The sequence below is a fragment of the Hippopotamus amphibius genome, chromosome 10 (genome assembly GCF_030028045.1).
Source record: "Hippopotamus amphibius kiboko isolate mHipAmp2 chromosome 10, mHipAmp2.hap2, whole genome shotgun sequence".
NCBI classification, from domain to species: domain Eukaryota; kingdom Metazoa; phylum Chordata; class Mammalia; order Artiodactyla; family Hippopotamidae; genus Hippopotamus; species Hippopotamus amphibius.
Genome location: NC_080195.1, coordinates 106,489,505 through 106,504,510, shown reverse-complemented (window position 1 = coordinate 106,504,510; position 15,006 = coordinate 106,489,505). Strand labels below are relative to the sequence as shown.

At 45.8% G+C, this 15,006-nt stretch overlaps 1 protein-coding gene across 1 annotated transcript in view; it reads right to left on the bottom strand.

Annotated features, from left to right (window-relative positions):
* Window positions 1-10,176: 10,176 nt before the first annotated feature.
* The window catches only part of ITSN1 (intersectin 1), a 200,873-nt gene continuing 196,043 nt past the window's right edge, over window positions 10,177-15,006 (bottom strand). The window contains exons 37-40 of the mRNA XM_057696296.1: window positions 14,091-14,173; window positions 13,685-13,768; window positions 12,003-12,176; window positions 10,177-10,348 (exon numbers count right to left, since the gene is read on the bottom strand). Of these exons, the coding sequence (XP_057552279.1) occupies window positions 10,200-10,348; window positions 12,003-12,176; window positions 13,685-13,768; window positions 14,091-14,173 (490 nt within the window). The 3' untranslated portion in view covers window positions 10,177-10,199. The remainder of the gene's footprint in view (window positions 10,349-12,002; window positions 12,177-13,684; window positions 13,769-14,090; window positions 14,174-15,006) is intronic.

Genomic DNA, 15,006 nt, shown 5'->3' with positions numbered 1-15,006 from the left:
ATTTATTTATTTTTATTTATTGGCTGTGTTGGATCTGTTGCTGCACACGGGCTTTCTCTAGTTGTGGCAAGGAGGGGCTACTCTTCATTGCAGTGCATGGGCTTCTCATTGTGGTGGCTTCTCTTGTTGCAGAGCATGGGCTCTAGGCGTGTGGGCTCAGTAGTTTTGTGGCACACAGGCTTGGTTGCTCTGTGGCATGTGGGATCTTCCCAGACCAGGGTTCAAACCTGTGTCCCCTGCAATGGCAGGTGGATTCTTAACTGCTGTGCCACCAGGGAAGTCCCTGGCTTGGCTTTTTATGTTTATTTTTGCATAAATTTCCTTCCACAACTACAACCCTGTCTGTGAGAGAAGGTAGCACACAGGAAGAGATGCTGTTTGCACAGCTGTCAGTCTGCTCAGGAAGGAGGTGGGGCAGAAAGAACCCAAAACAATCTACTGTAACAGGGTTGGTTTTTCTCCTTTTATTCATGAACTATGTGAGTTTAAACCGTACAGGTCAAAATGACCGAAGAGTTGTTTGGAAGAGATTGTTCTTTTTAGATTCAAGATACACAGGAATAGCCATCTGTATTGATGTTGCTACTGGTTTAAAGGAAAAAAAAAAAAATTCGGTTATAATCTTGATCGGTAAAATTCAACATTTCTTACATAATAAGGTGCCAAAGGAATGCTCAGACAGCAAAACTAACCTCAGCTTCTTTTAAACAAAAAAGAAACCTAATGTTTTGGCCCTGCTCCATCAAACCTTAGACAAATACGTAATTCTACAATTTATAATAGTGTCTAGTAATTTTTGGAACTCCATTGACATTACACATCAAACAATATAGTTTCCCTTTGATGGGAAATTAAACAGTACCATTATTTGGCAACAGAAGTATATTACAGTCAACAGGACGTCCATCAGTGGATGGCTTGGTCCAACCCCAGGACAGGGCTGTGAGAGGAGCAATATGCCATCAGCACTGTGACCCACTTGTCACTGGAAACACAAGGGATTCATGTCAGGATTGATACATTCTTTCCTAAACAGGTGAAGGCAAACTGGAATGGCTTGCAAGCGGGCACTGCTGGGCAGGACCCCACATCCTCTGGCTTTTCTTGACCCTAGACTTTATTGGAACAACCGCAGCCCAAGGGACGGTTGACTGGCTGACACATTCCCACTCACAGCCCTCTTGCCATGCCAGCCACAAGGGCTTGGCGCCAAGGAGGAAGGTCAGGACTTATTCTGGGTGGGTGGACCGGAGCTTGTCCACATCTGCTGGCTGGCTTTAGATGGCCTTCCCAGGCCACCTTCAACAAAGAGATTTCTAAACAGCTCCATGTTTGGAAATAAAGTCAGTTACATCCACACGGACAGTTCATCAGGGTGATTTGCAGATTACTCGTATGATAACAGATTCCAGGAAGTTTCCAGAAAGCACACCCCTGAAGTCCAGGAGGTCACTTGGACTCCAGCATTTGCCAGTTTCAGGCGTATCAAAAAAAGACTTTGCCTGTTGGTTGACAGCATTAGGAAACATACAGCTTGTTGAAAGAAATGTCGAAAACCTAAGGCACACACTCCCCATTCGTCCTTTCAAGCAGTGGCCCTCAACTTTCCACAAACAGTGATCCAGGTGCTACACCCCCAGCTCACCTGGAACTGGCTATTTTCACCACTGCAGCAGTCCCAGCCTGTGAGGGGAGGCTGTACTCACGGGGCTGCCACCTCCTGAAATGACCTCTGAATGCACCTCTCAGGGGGTTAGACCTTGGGTTTCACAGGATTTTGCATTCCATCCCTCCCTAGGTGGCCTGCGGGGACATTTCTGGTGGCAAAGTATAAAAACTCTGTGCAAAAGCAGCCTGGACCTCTGACCCTTTTCTGGGACAGAGAAAACAAGGAAGGCCCCTTGCCCTGCGGTCTCCATCATGGACACAGGCATCTAGGAGGCTGCTCTGTGCTGCCTGTTCTGTGCGCCAGAAACAGCTTAGCCCAGAAAGCCCCAGACTTCATCCTTCAACCCACCCAGCAGTGCCACAGGTGAAGACAGTGAGGACACCCCTGGAAATTTCATGGAAAATGCAAACACCAGAGGGATGTGCTGAATCTATCCAGAAAGAGAACTGCAGAGGGTGACCTGAAGATCAGGGGTGGCCTCCTCCCATGTTCAGAACTCTCTAGAAGGATGGTTGGGTCCACCCAAGATTCTGACCAATCCACCAGAACCCATGGAAGCTTCTGGAGCACATCACACTGATCTGATGGGAAACAGGCTCTCAATCCTCCCATCCTTCCTTACACAACCACCTTCCCAAATGTTAACCTGTTGAAAGAAACACCAGGGTCTCATCCAAGGTCATGGCTAGAGGATACTTAATCATTTTATCACAACACCACCCATTTCATTTAAACTCATCCCATTCTATGCCCCTCAAAAATGACTTCTTTGAATTTCCAACATATGCAACTCGGCTTTTCTTTTTAATATAAGAAATTTAGTTGGGTTGAACCCACGTAATCTGATTAAGCATTTTCTACTCCTGGAATAGGTTTTTAATTTTTTTTCTATAGTTTATGCACTTAAATTAGATTCCTAAAATACTCTCATATACATACAGAAAAATAATCTCTCAATGACAAATCACATTTTACAATAACAAGTTAAATATTTATAACTACAGAATCTGTGTTAGTTTATGCAACATTTAACAGCATAGCCTTTTACACACCATATGTACATTTAGTCATGGACATTCCCATAAACATACAGCAGATATTTCTAGACAAACCGTTTAAAGAGCATAACTTTTTCACTTTACGTAGTGGAATTCTGCATTTTTCTTAGCTGGAAAATATATAAAATGCAGAAAACCAGGAGCTGAGAACTGATTATCATACACAGGACATTCTTGTTGCAGATTCTCATCTGTATGCATGTATTTACACACATGTTGACCATCTATAGATGTGAGGGTACAAAGCTGATGTAGCTAAGGCAATAGGACATGAATTACAAGATTGCCAACTTCTCTATCTAGGCAAGGCTATGACGGGGTAGAAGAAGGGGGCCAGAAGGGTACAAACCTCGGCCTGCTGGGCTTCAACAGACAAGATCTGAAGTTGGTTTTACAGTTCAAAGACACTTGGGCTATTGGCAATGTATGTTTCAAATGCATGTGTTAAAATAAATATCGTTACCAAAAATCTTGCTGGAATATCTACTTTCCAATAGTGACTATTTAGCAGATGACATTGTAAGGATGTTGATTTGTAAAATGTACATCAAAATGTTCATTCATGAAAACTAATGCTGACACAATATTAAGTGCCTCTAGAAAACACTTTCTGAACTTTCAGTAGTCTGGACGATTGCATTATACGTGGAAACAAAGCTAATAATTTGCTACATCATTCAAAGTGACGCAATCAAATCCATGCAAGATGAATTTGATATTTCTGTTCAACTTTCTGTCAATATTGTTACTTAGCAAACTTTATACTCCCAGACGGAATCGGGAAACATAGACGGGATTATTGCTCTGTGTGTGTAGAAGTGAAATTGACTCGCAAAGACCAAGCAGAACTGCAAAGGTTTTGGAGCGTCCAGCCAAGTGCTAGAAAACGCTAGTGAGAGAAAGTTAACAAGCACACGGCAGGAGGGGCAACTCCATGGTCAGCTGGCCACCCTGGCATGTGGTCTTCTAGAATTTGAGGCTACTCACACAGTGGGCTCTTTCCTCTCTCCTCACATCACCCTACTCATGGCTGGGACCCTATGGGAGCGAGTGCCCAGCTGGGACGTCACTGCTTCTCAGAAGCAGGCGCCCTCTGGACACCTGTGGACCAAGGGCCCAGCCCAGGCAAGGAGATAGCTGGCTTCCCTCCTCCAGGGAGCGGAGATGGAGGAGCAGCTTCCAGCCCCAGGGGAAGAGGGACTGGGCACTACCCACCCCCGCCGGCGCCCTGCTTCTTCTTACCATCGCCTGGATAGTCACTTGAAAGGCAGAGGCTGGAAAAGCCTCTCTGTCCTACCGGCAAAGAGGAGTAAAGCCCTCAGTGGATGACTAACGACTAAAAGGAAGGGTTTTATTTCAAATCAGCGGGTTAAACAGTAAAGGCTTGGAGGCCTCTTGGCACCCATGGCCCGCCCTGGACTGGGAGCCCAGAGACCAAGTGCATCTGTCAACTAGGGCCTTGGGTCCCGTACCCTCTGATTGATCCAGACCATTTGTGCTTTCACAAGCGCACATTTTGAAAAGTATGTCAGCCCAGGTCTCCAGAACCTGCCAGGGAGACTTTACAAAGTAAGAAGCAAAAGATGAAGGCCCACTTGCTTCAAAAACCAACTGAAAATACAGTGTGACCAGGCCCGGCTTCATGGGTGTCGGAACTGTGCAGTCACATGGGACCCTGTGCTCAGGAGGGCCCACTCTAGGTTTAATTCTCTGCTGTCATCACCTCAACATTCTTCATAATTTTGGACAAGGGGCCTCACACTTTCATTTTGCACTCAGCCCACACATTATATAGCAGGCCCTGAGTGTGACTATGGGAGGGTCAGACCAACCTGTTTCCCTGTTCAATCCACATATCCACTCATCGCCACCACTCCGTGCACACACACACACACACACACACACACACACACACACACACACACACCCCCATGCAATGATCTGCATCGACCCAACAAGTGCCTTTACATCTGAAATCCCAGAAGTCATAGTCTCCAAGTAGAAACTCTGCCATCCAACCCAAGCCTCGGGGACCTGACTTCCAGAACCCGACCACGCCCCGGGTCAGCCCAGCAGTGGGAGGAACCCCTCCAACTCACATCTGAGGCACCTACCGGGCTGAATCTCAGGGGTCTTCACCAAAGCAGATGCAGAAAAGGCAAGAAGGCCAAGGACCCCTTATACACCCAACCCCAGCAGCAGAGAAAGGCAAGGTGTCACCAGGTACCCGAGGAGTGCTGCGCTCGAGTCCCAAGTCCGCCGCTAACTTCCTTCCCTCCCCCCCCCCTTCCATCTCAGACCCAGCCAAGTGGGATCTGTGATTCACACAGGAGCAATGCCCAAGAGCTCCAGCAGGTGGAGCCAGCTCCCAGGGATCCGCCTGTGGGACCGACAAGTTTTCGACGGGGAGAGCGCCCCCTAGCGGTGACAGTGGGTAGAACGGCAGCGGCTGGCTCCACGAGGCGCTGCAAAGCCTCCAATCCCTCCCCACCCCCAGCTTCTCTGGTTCCTGCATCACCCTCTTTGCCCCAGGCCCCCACTCTGTTTAGACAGAGAAACGGGAGGAAATAAGGGGTTTGAGTATGAGAGGAAAAATGCAGAGGAACATAGTTTTAGAAACACAGCCACACAGGAATGTTATTCTTCTCAATGAAAAAAGTACAAAACCAGAGTTCCTAGAAGAAAAATATGCATTCTTTCCACTGCATAAAAAGAAACCCTGGTTACTGGATAATTCTCAGTAAATATCAGAAAAATGCTCAATGTTTTTCAAGGCTGACCATGTAAGCCCACTTCTGAACAGGTTTATTTGGTGGGCTTTGAATCCTAAAATTATTCACACTCTACAGAAGATTTTAACAGTATAGGCTGGTATAGAAAGTAGAACAAAATCCTATTAAAAACGACTCACTAGACACCCTGACACACAGTAGGGGCAAATCTACCCTGAAATGTGACAGCCACACATCGTGTTGAAAACACTAGGATGTGGGTGTTACCGGGTTCCCCGAGGCCAGATTAAAAAGGGTTCCTTTCAGGGGAGGAACTGATTGAATGTGCGTGTCACTGAAATAATTATTTGGAGGTGGAGGTGAATTTTTACAAGTACTGGGTGTTGTCCAAATGACTTAAAGTTAGATCTACAACTAGGCTGTGAAAGCCACAAAGGCAGGCCCTGTCCTCGCCACCTCCCAGCCCCTAGGATGGTGGCCAGGCCTGTGATGGGGACTGCCTGAATGAACAGTGCGCTGTTAACAGCACTGACGGTGTTACTGAGAGATCACAACCCAGAGATAAGACTTTCCAACTGTTGGCATCTGGGTTTTAACTCTCCCAAGGTAGCGAGCTGTGAGAGGTTGTCTATCTTTCATGTGGAATGAGTTTCCCAGACTTATCAGAAATAGATTTTGGCTCCTAAAGATAGCAGGTTGAGCCTGGTGACCTACAAATATATCCTGGAACTGACACAATACAGAGTGAAGAAACAGGCATTCTAGAAGTTTCCTTTCCTCTAGCTCAAAGAAACAGCTGCTTTCCAAGTGCAATAAACATCCCAACCATATTGACACAATACTAAGTGGTCCCCATAAAACATAGCTCAGGGCACTGCCAGCTGAGTCTTGGCACCTGACCTGAGCCATTCCCTGCAGTCAGGAGAAGCCCCTGGCAGCAAAGAGAAGGCGGTATTAGTTTTACCAAATACCTCTTAGGGAGGCTCAGACCACAGCATCAGGGCTTCACCGAGTCACCAATTATGCTTGCGCCTGGTAGGAATTAAAGTCCTAATCCTAAAAGCCAAACAAGAATATCCAGCCTCATCTGTTGTCATCGTCTCACTTTCCCGCACAGGAGGCTCTGAACTTGCGAAACAAGTGCATCTAGAGTAGGCAGACCCATCGCTAACCTCACACTAACCTCAAGTCTGAAATGACCCTGCCACCTCTAAAGTATGCAGGCATCCATTTCAAAGTGCTAGTGTCCAACAGTTGTAAAGCTCCAGCCCCAAAGAGAAGCGAGAATGCAATGAATTGAAATAAAATGAAAATCTACTTGCTGTTTCCAATGGAAATTCTTAAAATCGTTACATGCACAAAACAAATATTTTTGCCAATCCAAAAGGACCAACCAACTAGAAAAAAAAAAAAAAAACTATCTGGAGTGGAGAGAGTCTTTTTCTGCTCAAAGTACCGGCAAACTCTAAAATCAATTCCAAGATCTCTTTGCAAATAAAACTAGAAGCACTTCATTTACTCCCCTTTGTTCTCCAGCCTCATTGGATTCTAGAACGCCCCTGCTCTGTTGCGGTCAGTGGCTTTATGCTTGCACCAGGCAACTCCTGGAGAGACAGGAGTTTGGGGTACAAGGTTGCTGAGACAATGCAAATGGTCAATTTATCCATTTCCTGATGGAATTTTTTTCCCACTAAAGTCAGTGCTACTCAACCAGCTGAAATCAGTTACTTGCATAGACTTAGGTCATGCTTAAATTGTTCAAAAACCAAAGAAGGAAAAACATGCCCCTTTTAACGTGAACGTTCTTTGGTAGCATAGCTCTCTCCTCTGCCATCAGAGGTCAGGGACATGTAGGAAGCCTGGCCCCCGTTTCTCAAGCATCCCTGGAGACCCCAGCCTAGAAAGATCTCTGTCTCCCTCTGTCAGGTCAGCCCTGGATCTGAATGATACACATCGTCAGGCTCTCATGGTCACAACTGACCTGGTTCCAGGAGACGGTGCTGCCTACCTGCCTGCCAGAGAGCCCCTGCCCCAGAGGGACCGAGATGTGGACTGTCCCTTCAGGACTGCTGGTCTACCAAGGAGGCCCAGCCCAAGGGCCCCTGTCCTCAGGGCACAGCCCCGTGAGCAGAAAGGCCCCTGGCTGCGCTTAGAGGAGGTCAGTGTGGCTCAGAGAAAAGGGAGTGTCTAGAGGGCTCGGGTCAGAATGCCAGGAGGGAACTGGCCTAGAGAAACCCTGTATTTCGAAAGCAAAGAGCTAGGAGACAGAAGGTTATTGGCAAGGGACACTTCATCTCTATGAAATACAGCCCGGCAGCCCAAAAGGTAGAAATGAAGGATTAGAGGTCAACGAATTTGAGACCCCATGCATCACCCACATTCCTGTATCTCACACACGACTCATGAGTCACAGCTGGATCTGAGGGCCAGCCTAACTCACCCATAAGGAGGATCAGTCACCTTACAAATTACCCCAGTGAGTACGAGGACACTAATCCACCAGAATTGCTACCCTGGAGGAGCATCTAAAGAATGCTCGGTATACTCACTTGGGAAAAAATACTCACATATTGCCTTTTCATGCTACATTAATTCCAATAATGGGCCTCTGTGGGTGGGTGACCTGGTGAACCTAAAAAGGCGACAAGATGTTTGTCATCGAGCACATCACAACCTGCCGACTTGAACGGTGATGCCTGACATTCACACGAAAAGAAAGCCAATGAAAAATAGGAAGAACAGAAAGAAAGGGATTGGAATGGTAAACCAAAATGACCCCATTTTCACAGGTAACCCTTCTTTTTCTACCATAGTAACATGTCCTTCATAAATACACTGAACAAACTGTATTGGGTATAGAAATAGGAAAGCAGGATTGGTAGGTCTATTCGTAGATTTAATTTAAAACAGTTTCCTAACAACATCAAAAAATATAAACTTAAAGTACTTGAACCATGTCTGCTGCCGGAAAGTGGTAAATAAACGCGTGCTTGAAGTTCAACCTGGTCTCTAAGTGGAGAGTTTCTAACTAAAGGGTATATTTGCTTGTTTCAAAAAATACTTATGTCTGTTGCTCTTGATACAAAAGTCTACACTATCTTTAATAAATAAATAATAAAGTGTTTCTTAAAAGTATGAAATGTAAACTTCGTTGCCCTTTCCAACACACACGTTTTAAAAATCGCTTGAAAGATGACAGGGCTCTTATGGGAAAGGACGACATGACATATTCAGTTCCCAGCCAAGTGGGCAGCTCACTCTGCCACTAAGTTGATGCTATCTTCAAAAAGTGCTTCTACCATCCTAATTAAATTCTAAGGACCTACAATCAAAGAGAACACACAGGAAAGCTAGATTCCAGGACTGAGAGAACATGCAAAGAACATTCATGAAAACGACAAACTGGGATTATGGGAATATTAACATGCGAACAAAATACGGCCCACGCTCTCCATTAGCAACTCAAGTTCTTATCTAGTTAACCAGCCTATCTCCTGTCATTTAAGGAGAAAAACTCAGAGAATGCAAACCAAACTTGGCACATGGTCATACACTCCTGACTCTGGCAACACGCCATGTATTTTTCCAGTACTGAGAGGTTGGTTGTGTACGGCAGGGACTGGGAAGGAGTCTCAGGTCTTCTTCCCTGGAACCGAGGGACCTGCGCGCTCCTGAGGTCTCTCCTGTACCACGTAATAGATTTCCTCCACAGATTGTCACTTTTCCTTTCCACGCCTTGGGGATGCCTTTGGGGGGAAGGAACACACCAAAGACATCTGCTGAAATTTCCCATGACAATCAGACAAGAGAAGGTTCAGAGCTGGTCACCAGCAACTACTCTTGTCATGAAACATCACAGGACCTCCAAGCCAAAAGAGGCTGGCAACCAGGACCCAATAACATCGGAAAGTAGCCTTTCAGGTGACCTGCAGTGATCTAACCCAGCAGAGTATAATTTGGTAGATAACAACCTTCTTTAACCATCTTCCAAGCATGTGGAAATCAGAATCAGATCACCTGATAGTAGCTAGTGATCGTTTTCATTGACATCTAGCAATAAAAGACCTGGAGGAGACTGGAAAAGCTCTAACAACACATCTGCTGGAATCTTTCATGGACCAGCTCCTCTAAGAGCTAGACCAGCATCTGATCAGACCATCTCCCCGAGTGATCAGATCCAGGGCAGCATTTCAAACGAGGTCCCAGTGGGGGGATGAGGTTCTGAAGCAATGACAAGATCATCGTGATTATTTCTAAACACACCAAGGACTAGGCATCATAGGTCAGGGGCCTACCTGGAGGCTGGTGGGGGTGAGAAACAGGAGGGTTACATGAGTTCTCCAAAAATACAGACACTGCATTTATAAATCTATTTTACAGTAACCAGACCCAAGCCTCGGGCCCAGGGATGGGCCAGACCCTCAACCGAATGTAGCTGGGGGTGGGGTGGGGAGGGGGTGCCAGGTGGGGGGTGCAGATGGGATTTCAAAGACCTTAGAAGCCATGAGGAGCCCTGCAATGAGAACAAAGGAAAACACAGTTTTGTTTCACAAAATGGGAAATTGTTTAGGGGGAAGGATTGTCAAGAAGTATTCCCAGCAAGCTTTGAGGGGCCTATCTTTGCTGTCCTGTTGCCCTGGGCTGAACACCAAACAGGGGTCCTCGAAAAGCAACGCCATTTCCAGACAGCATCTGCTGCCTCGGGCTGGAACTCTGCCAAGCACGCCCTGGGCCAGCTCCCTAGGGCTCATCAAACAACTGCAGGTCCAAGCGGACCACAATCTCTCCCGTGGGAACTTCGTGCAGCAGGAGACACTTCGTAACCGGACCCTTAGAACCCTGGTCCTTCTTGATGTCGGCTACACGAATCTCCGTCCGACCCAAAAAATCTGAAAGGAGAAACACACAGACCCTCCTCAGCGAGGATTCTTCTCTTCCAGGCAGGTACTTGGTATATTGGGAATGTCTCAGAGAGCTGTTACACTCTTTCTTCTTCCGAAAGGGAGTTAGGTCAGTTTCCAGGAACCCAGGGACTACAAGAACAGCATAATTTTTAAACGGAGTGAAAACAAAAAAGGGCCAGGGTGGGGACAAAGGAGAGTCTAGAAGGAGCTCAAAATGCAGACTTGCCTCACACCCAGGGACCCCCAAAGGGCTATGAGCTTCCCGGGAGGCAATGCAAAACCAGATGTCCTATCAGCTGCACCATTTGCAACACACATGAAATTTACAGGAATCGCCCAGAAGAAAGTCAACCATTTCTGGGACAAAAATTGGACAGAAAGTTCTCCCAGGGGTTGTCAGAGGAGCACACTTCTTGGTGTTACACTCCTTTCAGAAAAGTCAAGGATGGTGGGGTAGGGCTGGTCCTTTCAATGCCCTGCTGAGGGCGAATGGGAGGAGGTGGGGAGGAGGTGATAGCACGAGAGCTGCACGCTTTCAGTACCGTCTCAACACCACTTTTTATCAAATGTGGAGTGTCAGTATGAGAACGGATGTGAGCATGTTTGAAAATTTTTTAATGCTATGCAAATTTACAATGGTGTTAAATGGGCCAGCAGACCATTAATTCATTTTCCATTCAACAATTATTTAGTGGAATATACTATGATCTAGGCACTTTTGTATAGGAAACGGCCTTCCTACAAGGTTCCCCTTTAAAATCTGGGAATTTTTTCTGGTGGAAGATACTAGTTTAGTTGGTCTCTTGTGCATTTCATGGAAATAATCTCTGACGTAAGAATAATACTAGGATTTGAATTTAAACTCTAGGGGAGCTGCCACTGTGTCATGATATTTCACTATTTAAAAAAAAAAAATCCAACCTCAAGCCTTTATTTAGCAGAATAAAAATTGCCAATGAAACACAGTGGTTAAGAGCCCAGACTTGACAGTCAGACACTCACTCTTAGCACTTAATTTTACTCCTTTGAATGTAATTAACTTAAGACCATAATCTTTAAACTTACTCTTTTATTTTTATTGGGTTGAGGAAGGGAGAGAGAAGTTTCTCAGAATCATTGCCCGTTCCATTTTTTCTCCCAGGCTCAAGCGGAAACAGAAAGTTGGTTGAAGGAATGATGTATCCAACACAATTCTATCTCTTTGATTAATCAGAAATGTCACCCAAAGGGCATTGATTGATTCTGCCACACTTTTTGTGGGTTAATGTTCTTGCTCTACTGGCTAGTTTTATCCATTTTCACCATAGCTTTTAGCCACAGACTAAAGAATTGGGCTGAGGCTTTGGGGTAGAGCCCTCTGTGCAGTTACCTGCTTTGGGGAAGCATAGGACCATGGTCTTTTTCCAGGGCAGCTGGACCACTCTAGACCAAGCATGCTTTGTCCACCTCCTCTGAGACACCCTGGCATCAGTGAAGGCTTCTTTCCAGGGGATGCTGAGTCTTGTCTTATGGCAACCTCATCTCTCTGGCAGGAAGCCCAAGAAACTCTGAGCACCAAGTTCCCAGGTAGAAAACATGTATCCATGAAAGCCAAGTGACAGGGAAGGGGGAAGGGTGCCCAGGACTGCTGTCTACTCACCGTCTGGAGAGAACTGGTCCCTCTCAAACACGGTGATGCACAGGACCTCCTGCTCCAAGTCTTTGATGAAGAATTGGCAGTTGGAATTCCACTTGGGATTCAGAGTGTCCTGGATCGTCTTGGTGATGTGACACTGGGAACCCATGGTCACCTCACAGTACGGGTTACTCTTTCCTGGAAGGAACAGAGCCTGCTCGACACCCACTGGCCACCCAGCTCTTCTGGGTGCCCATGGCGGGTTCACAGCCACATGGCAGCTCATTCCTCTACACCGCTCATTTTGATCCCCCTCCAAGGCCACACTTAATAAGACACATAAAATAGAGAATCCAGGGACTTCCCTGGTGGCACAGTGGTTAAGAATCCACCTGCCAATGCAGGGGACACGGGTTCAATCCCTATTCCAGGAAGATCCCACATGCCACAGAGCAACTAAGCCTGTGCACCACAACTATTGAGCCCCTGTGCCACAACTACTGAAGCCTGAGCACCTAGAGCCTGTGCTCTGCAACAAAAGAAGCCACCTCAGTGAGAAGCCCACACATCACAATGAAGAGTAGCCCCTGCTCACCACAACTAGAGAAATCCCGTGTGCAGCAATGAAGACCCAAAGCAGTGAATAAATAAATAAATTAAAAAAAATAGAGAATCCAGGCAAAAATTCACACAATGCAGCCGCATACTTAAACTGCATACTTAAATATTTATAACACTTAAATAATTACATCACTGGGCCTCAAAATTTAGCCTTTCCTAGTCAGTGGGAAGTTGTTGTATAACAAAGGGAGTCCAACTCGAGGATGGAAGATGGCTTAGAGGACTGGGGCAGGGAGGGTGGGGGGGAATCGAGGGGGGGGCATCAAGGAAGGGAGGGAATATGGGGATATGTGTATAAAAACAGTTGATTGAACCTGGTGTACCCCCAAAAAAAAAATAAAAAAAAAAAAAAAAAAAAATTTAGCCTTTCCTGTCTCCTCACTTTTTTTTTTTTTTTTTTTTTTTGGCTGTGTCTCACAGCATGTGGGATCTTAGTTCCCCAACCAGAGGTCGAATCCATGCCCCCTGCAGTGGAAGCCCACAGTCCAAACCACTGGATTGCCAGGGAAGTCCCCTCACTTTAGCCTCAGATTGTGTCAAATCTATAGTCATCCTCAGTGTCCACAAGGATTGGTCTCAGGAACCCCACAATACCAAAACCCTCAGGTGCTTGAGTCCCTTATATAAAGTGGTGTAGTGTTTGCATATAACCTACCCACATCCTCCCATATACTTGAAATCATCTCTAGATTACTTTTAATACCTAATACAATGTAACTGTTATGTACATAGTTGCCGGTGTGTGGCAAATTTAAGTTTTTTGCTTTTTGGAAATTTCTCGAATTTGTTTTTAACATTTTCAGTCTGAAGTTGGTTGAATCCACAGATGCAGAACCTGCGGATACAGAGCAGTTGACTGTGTTGTGAAAGAGCAGACACTCAGATCTCTCTGGAAAGCAAAACGGTGAAAAAGAATTAAAAAAAAATTTTTTTTAACAAGTGCTAGAAAAACCAAGTCTGGAGGAAAATTTAGGATTTGGAAATAGTACATTTGTTTTAAAGCCAGGGTTTTTTTTGGGGGGGCGGGGCATGCAGAAAAGGCTTCCACCACTAATATATGCTGGAAGGGGGTCTTAGGTGCTTACCATGTGACCGACAGGGTTTCAGCTCAATGCCTTCAACCACGTTCACCATCAACCTTCCAATGCCTGTGGCCCTTTGGGAACGGACTAGGACCGCAGGAGAAACAACACAAAATGCTTGTTTAGCATTTGTTGCCTTTCTGGTTTGTCTCATGATCCGTTTTATGTACCTGGCCTCATTCAAGAACAATTCTTCCCCCTTCTCCTTAAACACTTACTTCCTTGCTCCTAGAATCTCCCCTCCTCCCCTCACCCTGCACCCCACTCTCCCTCTCCCACCCGCCTCCACACTCAGCCTCTCCTCTACCCCCAGGCCCATCTTCCAGCATTAAGGGTTCTGGGCCCAACCAAACGGCTCTCTGCTTCCACTTTGTGGGATCCCAGGCCCCACTGCCCAGCGATGCTTTACCTAGGTATGCCTTCTCCCTCTTCTTCTTCTCCGTCTCTATGTAGAGTTCAGAAGCAGCTTTGATTTTCTGCACCCAGGCAGTCCTTGGAAAGAAGCAGACAGAACAGTGCCAAAAAGAGCTCAGGCTTCAGGTCTGTACAAATTCAGTTTCCAGGACTCTGCTTTGTTCGTTTGATTTTTACAACAAAGGCTCAGCAAGGAAAGTCTGGTTTTATGCCACACGGTGCTAATAATGACTTCTACCATTCATAACAAAGGCACGAGTGACACTTTTATGGATGTACTCAAGACCTGAGTTCGTGTCTCCATGGAAGAAAACCTATAATGATAAATGCTGTCCTGGAAGAAATGTTGGCAACAAATCCTCCTCTTTCCTTATTGAAAAGCATCACTTATTTGCCTAATCCAATAAGGCCAGAAGAAGCTCTCTTACTAAACCATCCGAGGGAAGAAACTATTTCCCAGATAAGGAACCACTTTCCGTGAAAGAGCAAACACATACTGGGAAAGCATCTTGGCATGATGTTTTCTCCTTCATTTTTCTAAGAACCATATGCATGATGATTTTAGCCAATTTCTTGCTTGGCACAAATGCTCTTGGAATGTTGTTGGTCTTGTGTCAATTTCACCCTTCAGAAAATAATCTATTTCATTTGGCTCCTGGGCAGAACCTTGAAGATGTGATTAAAGCAAAACTGCCCACAGCTCTAGGATCCAGAATGTCTGTCCAAGAGAGCCAGCTGAGGAGAGGGTCAGGATTGGGTTGGTCCTACTAATCCCCAAATTGCTTTCCTATTGGTTTCTGCCACCTGGGAAACCTTGGAAAACTTGAGGTGCTCCATTTATCTCAAAGAATACTGAAAACTTCTTAAAAATTTTTCAAGCAAAATTCATTTCAATTCATTTTATTTTGCAA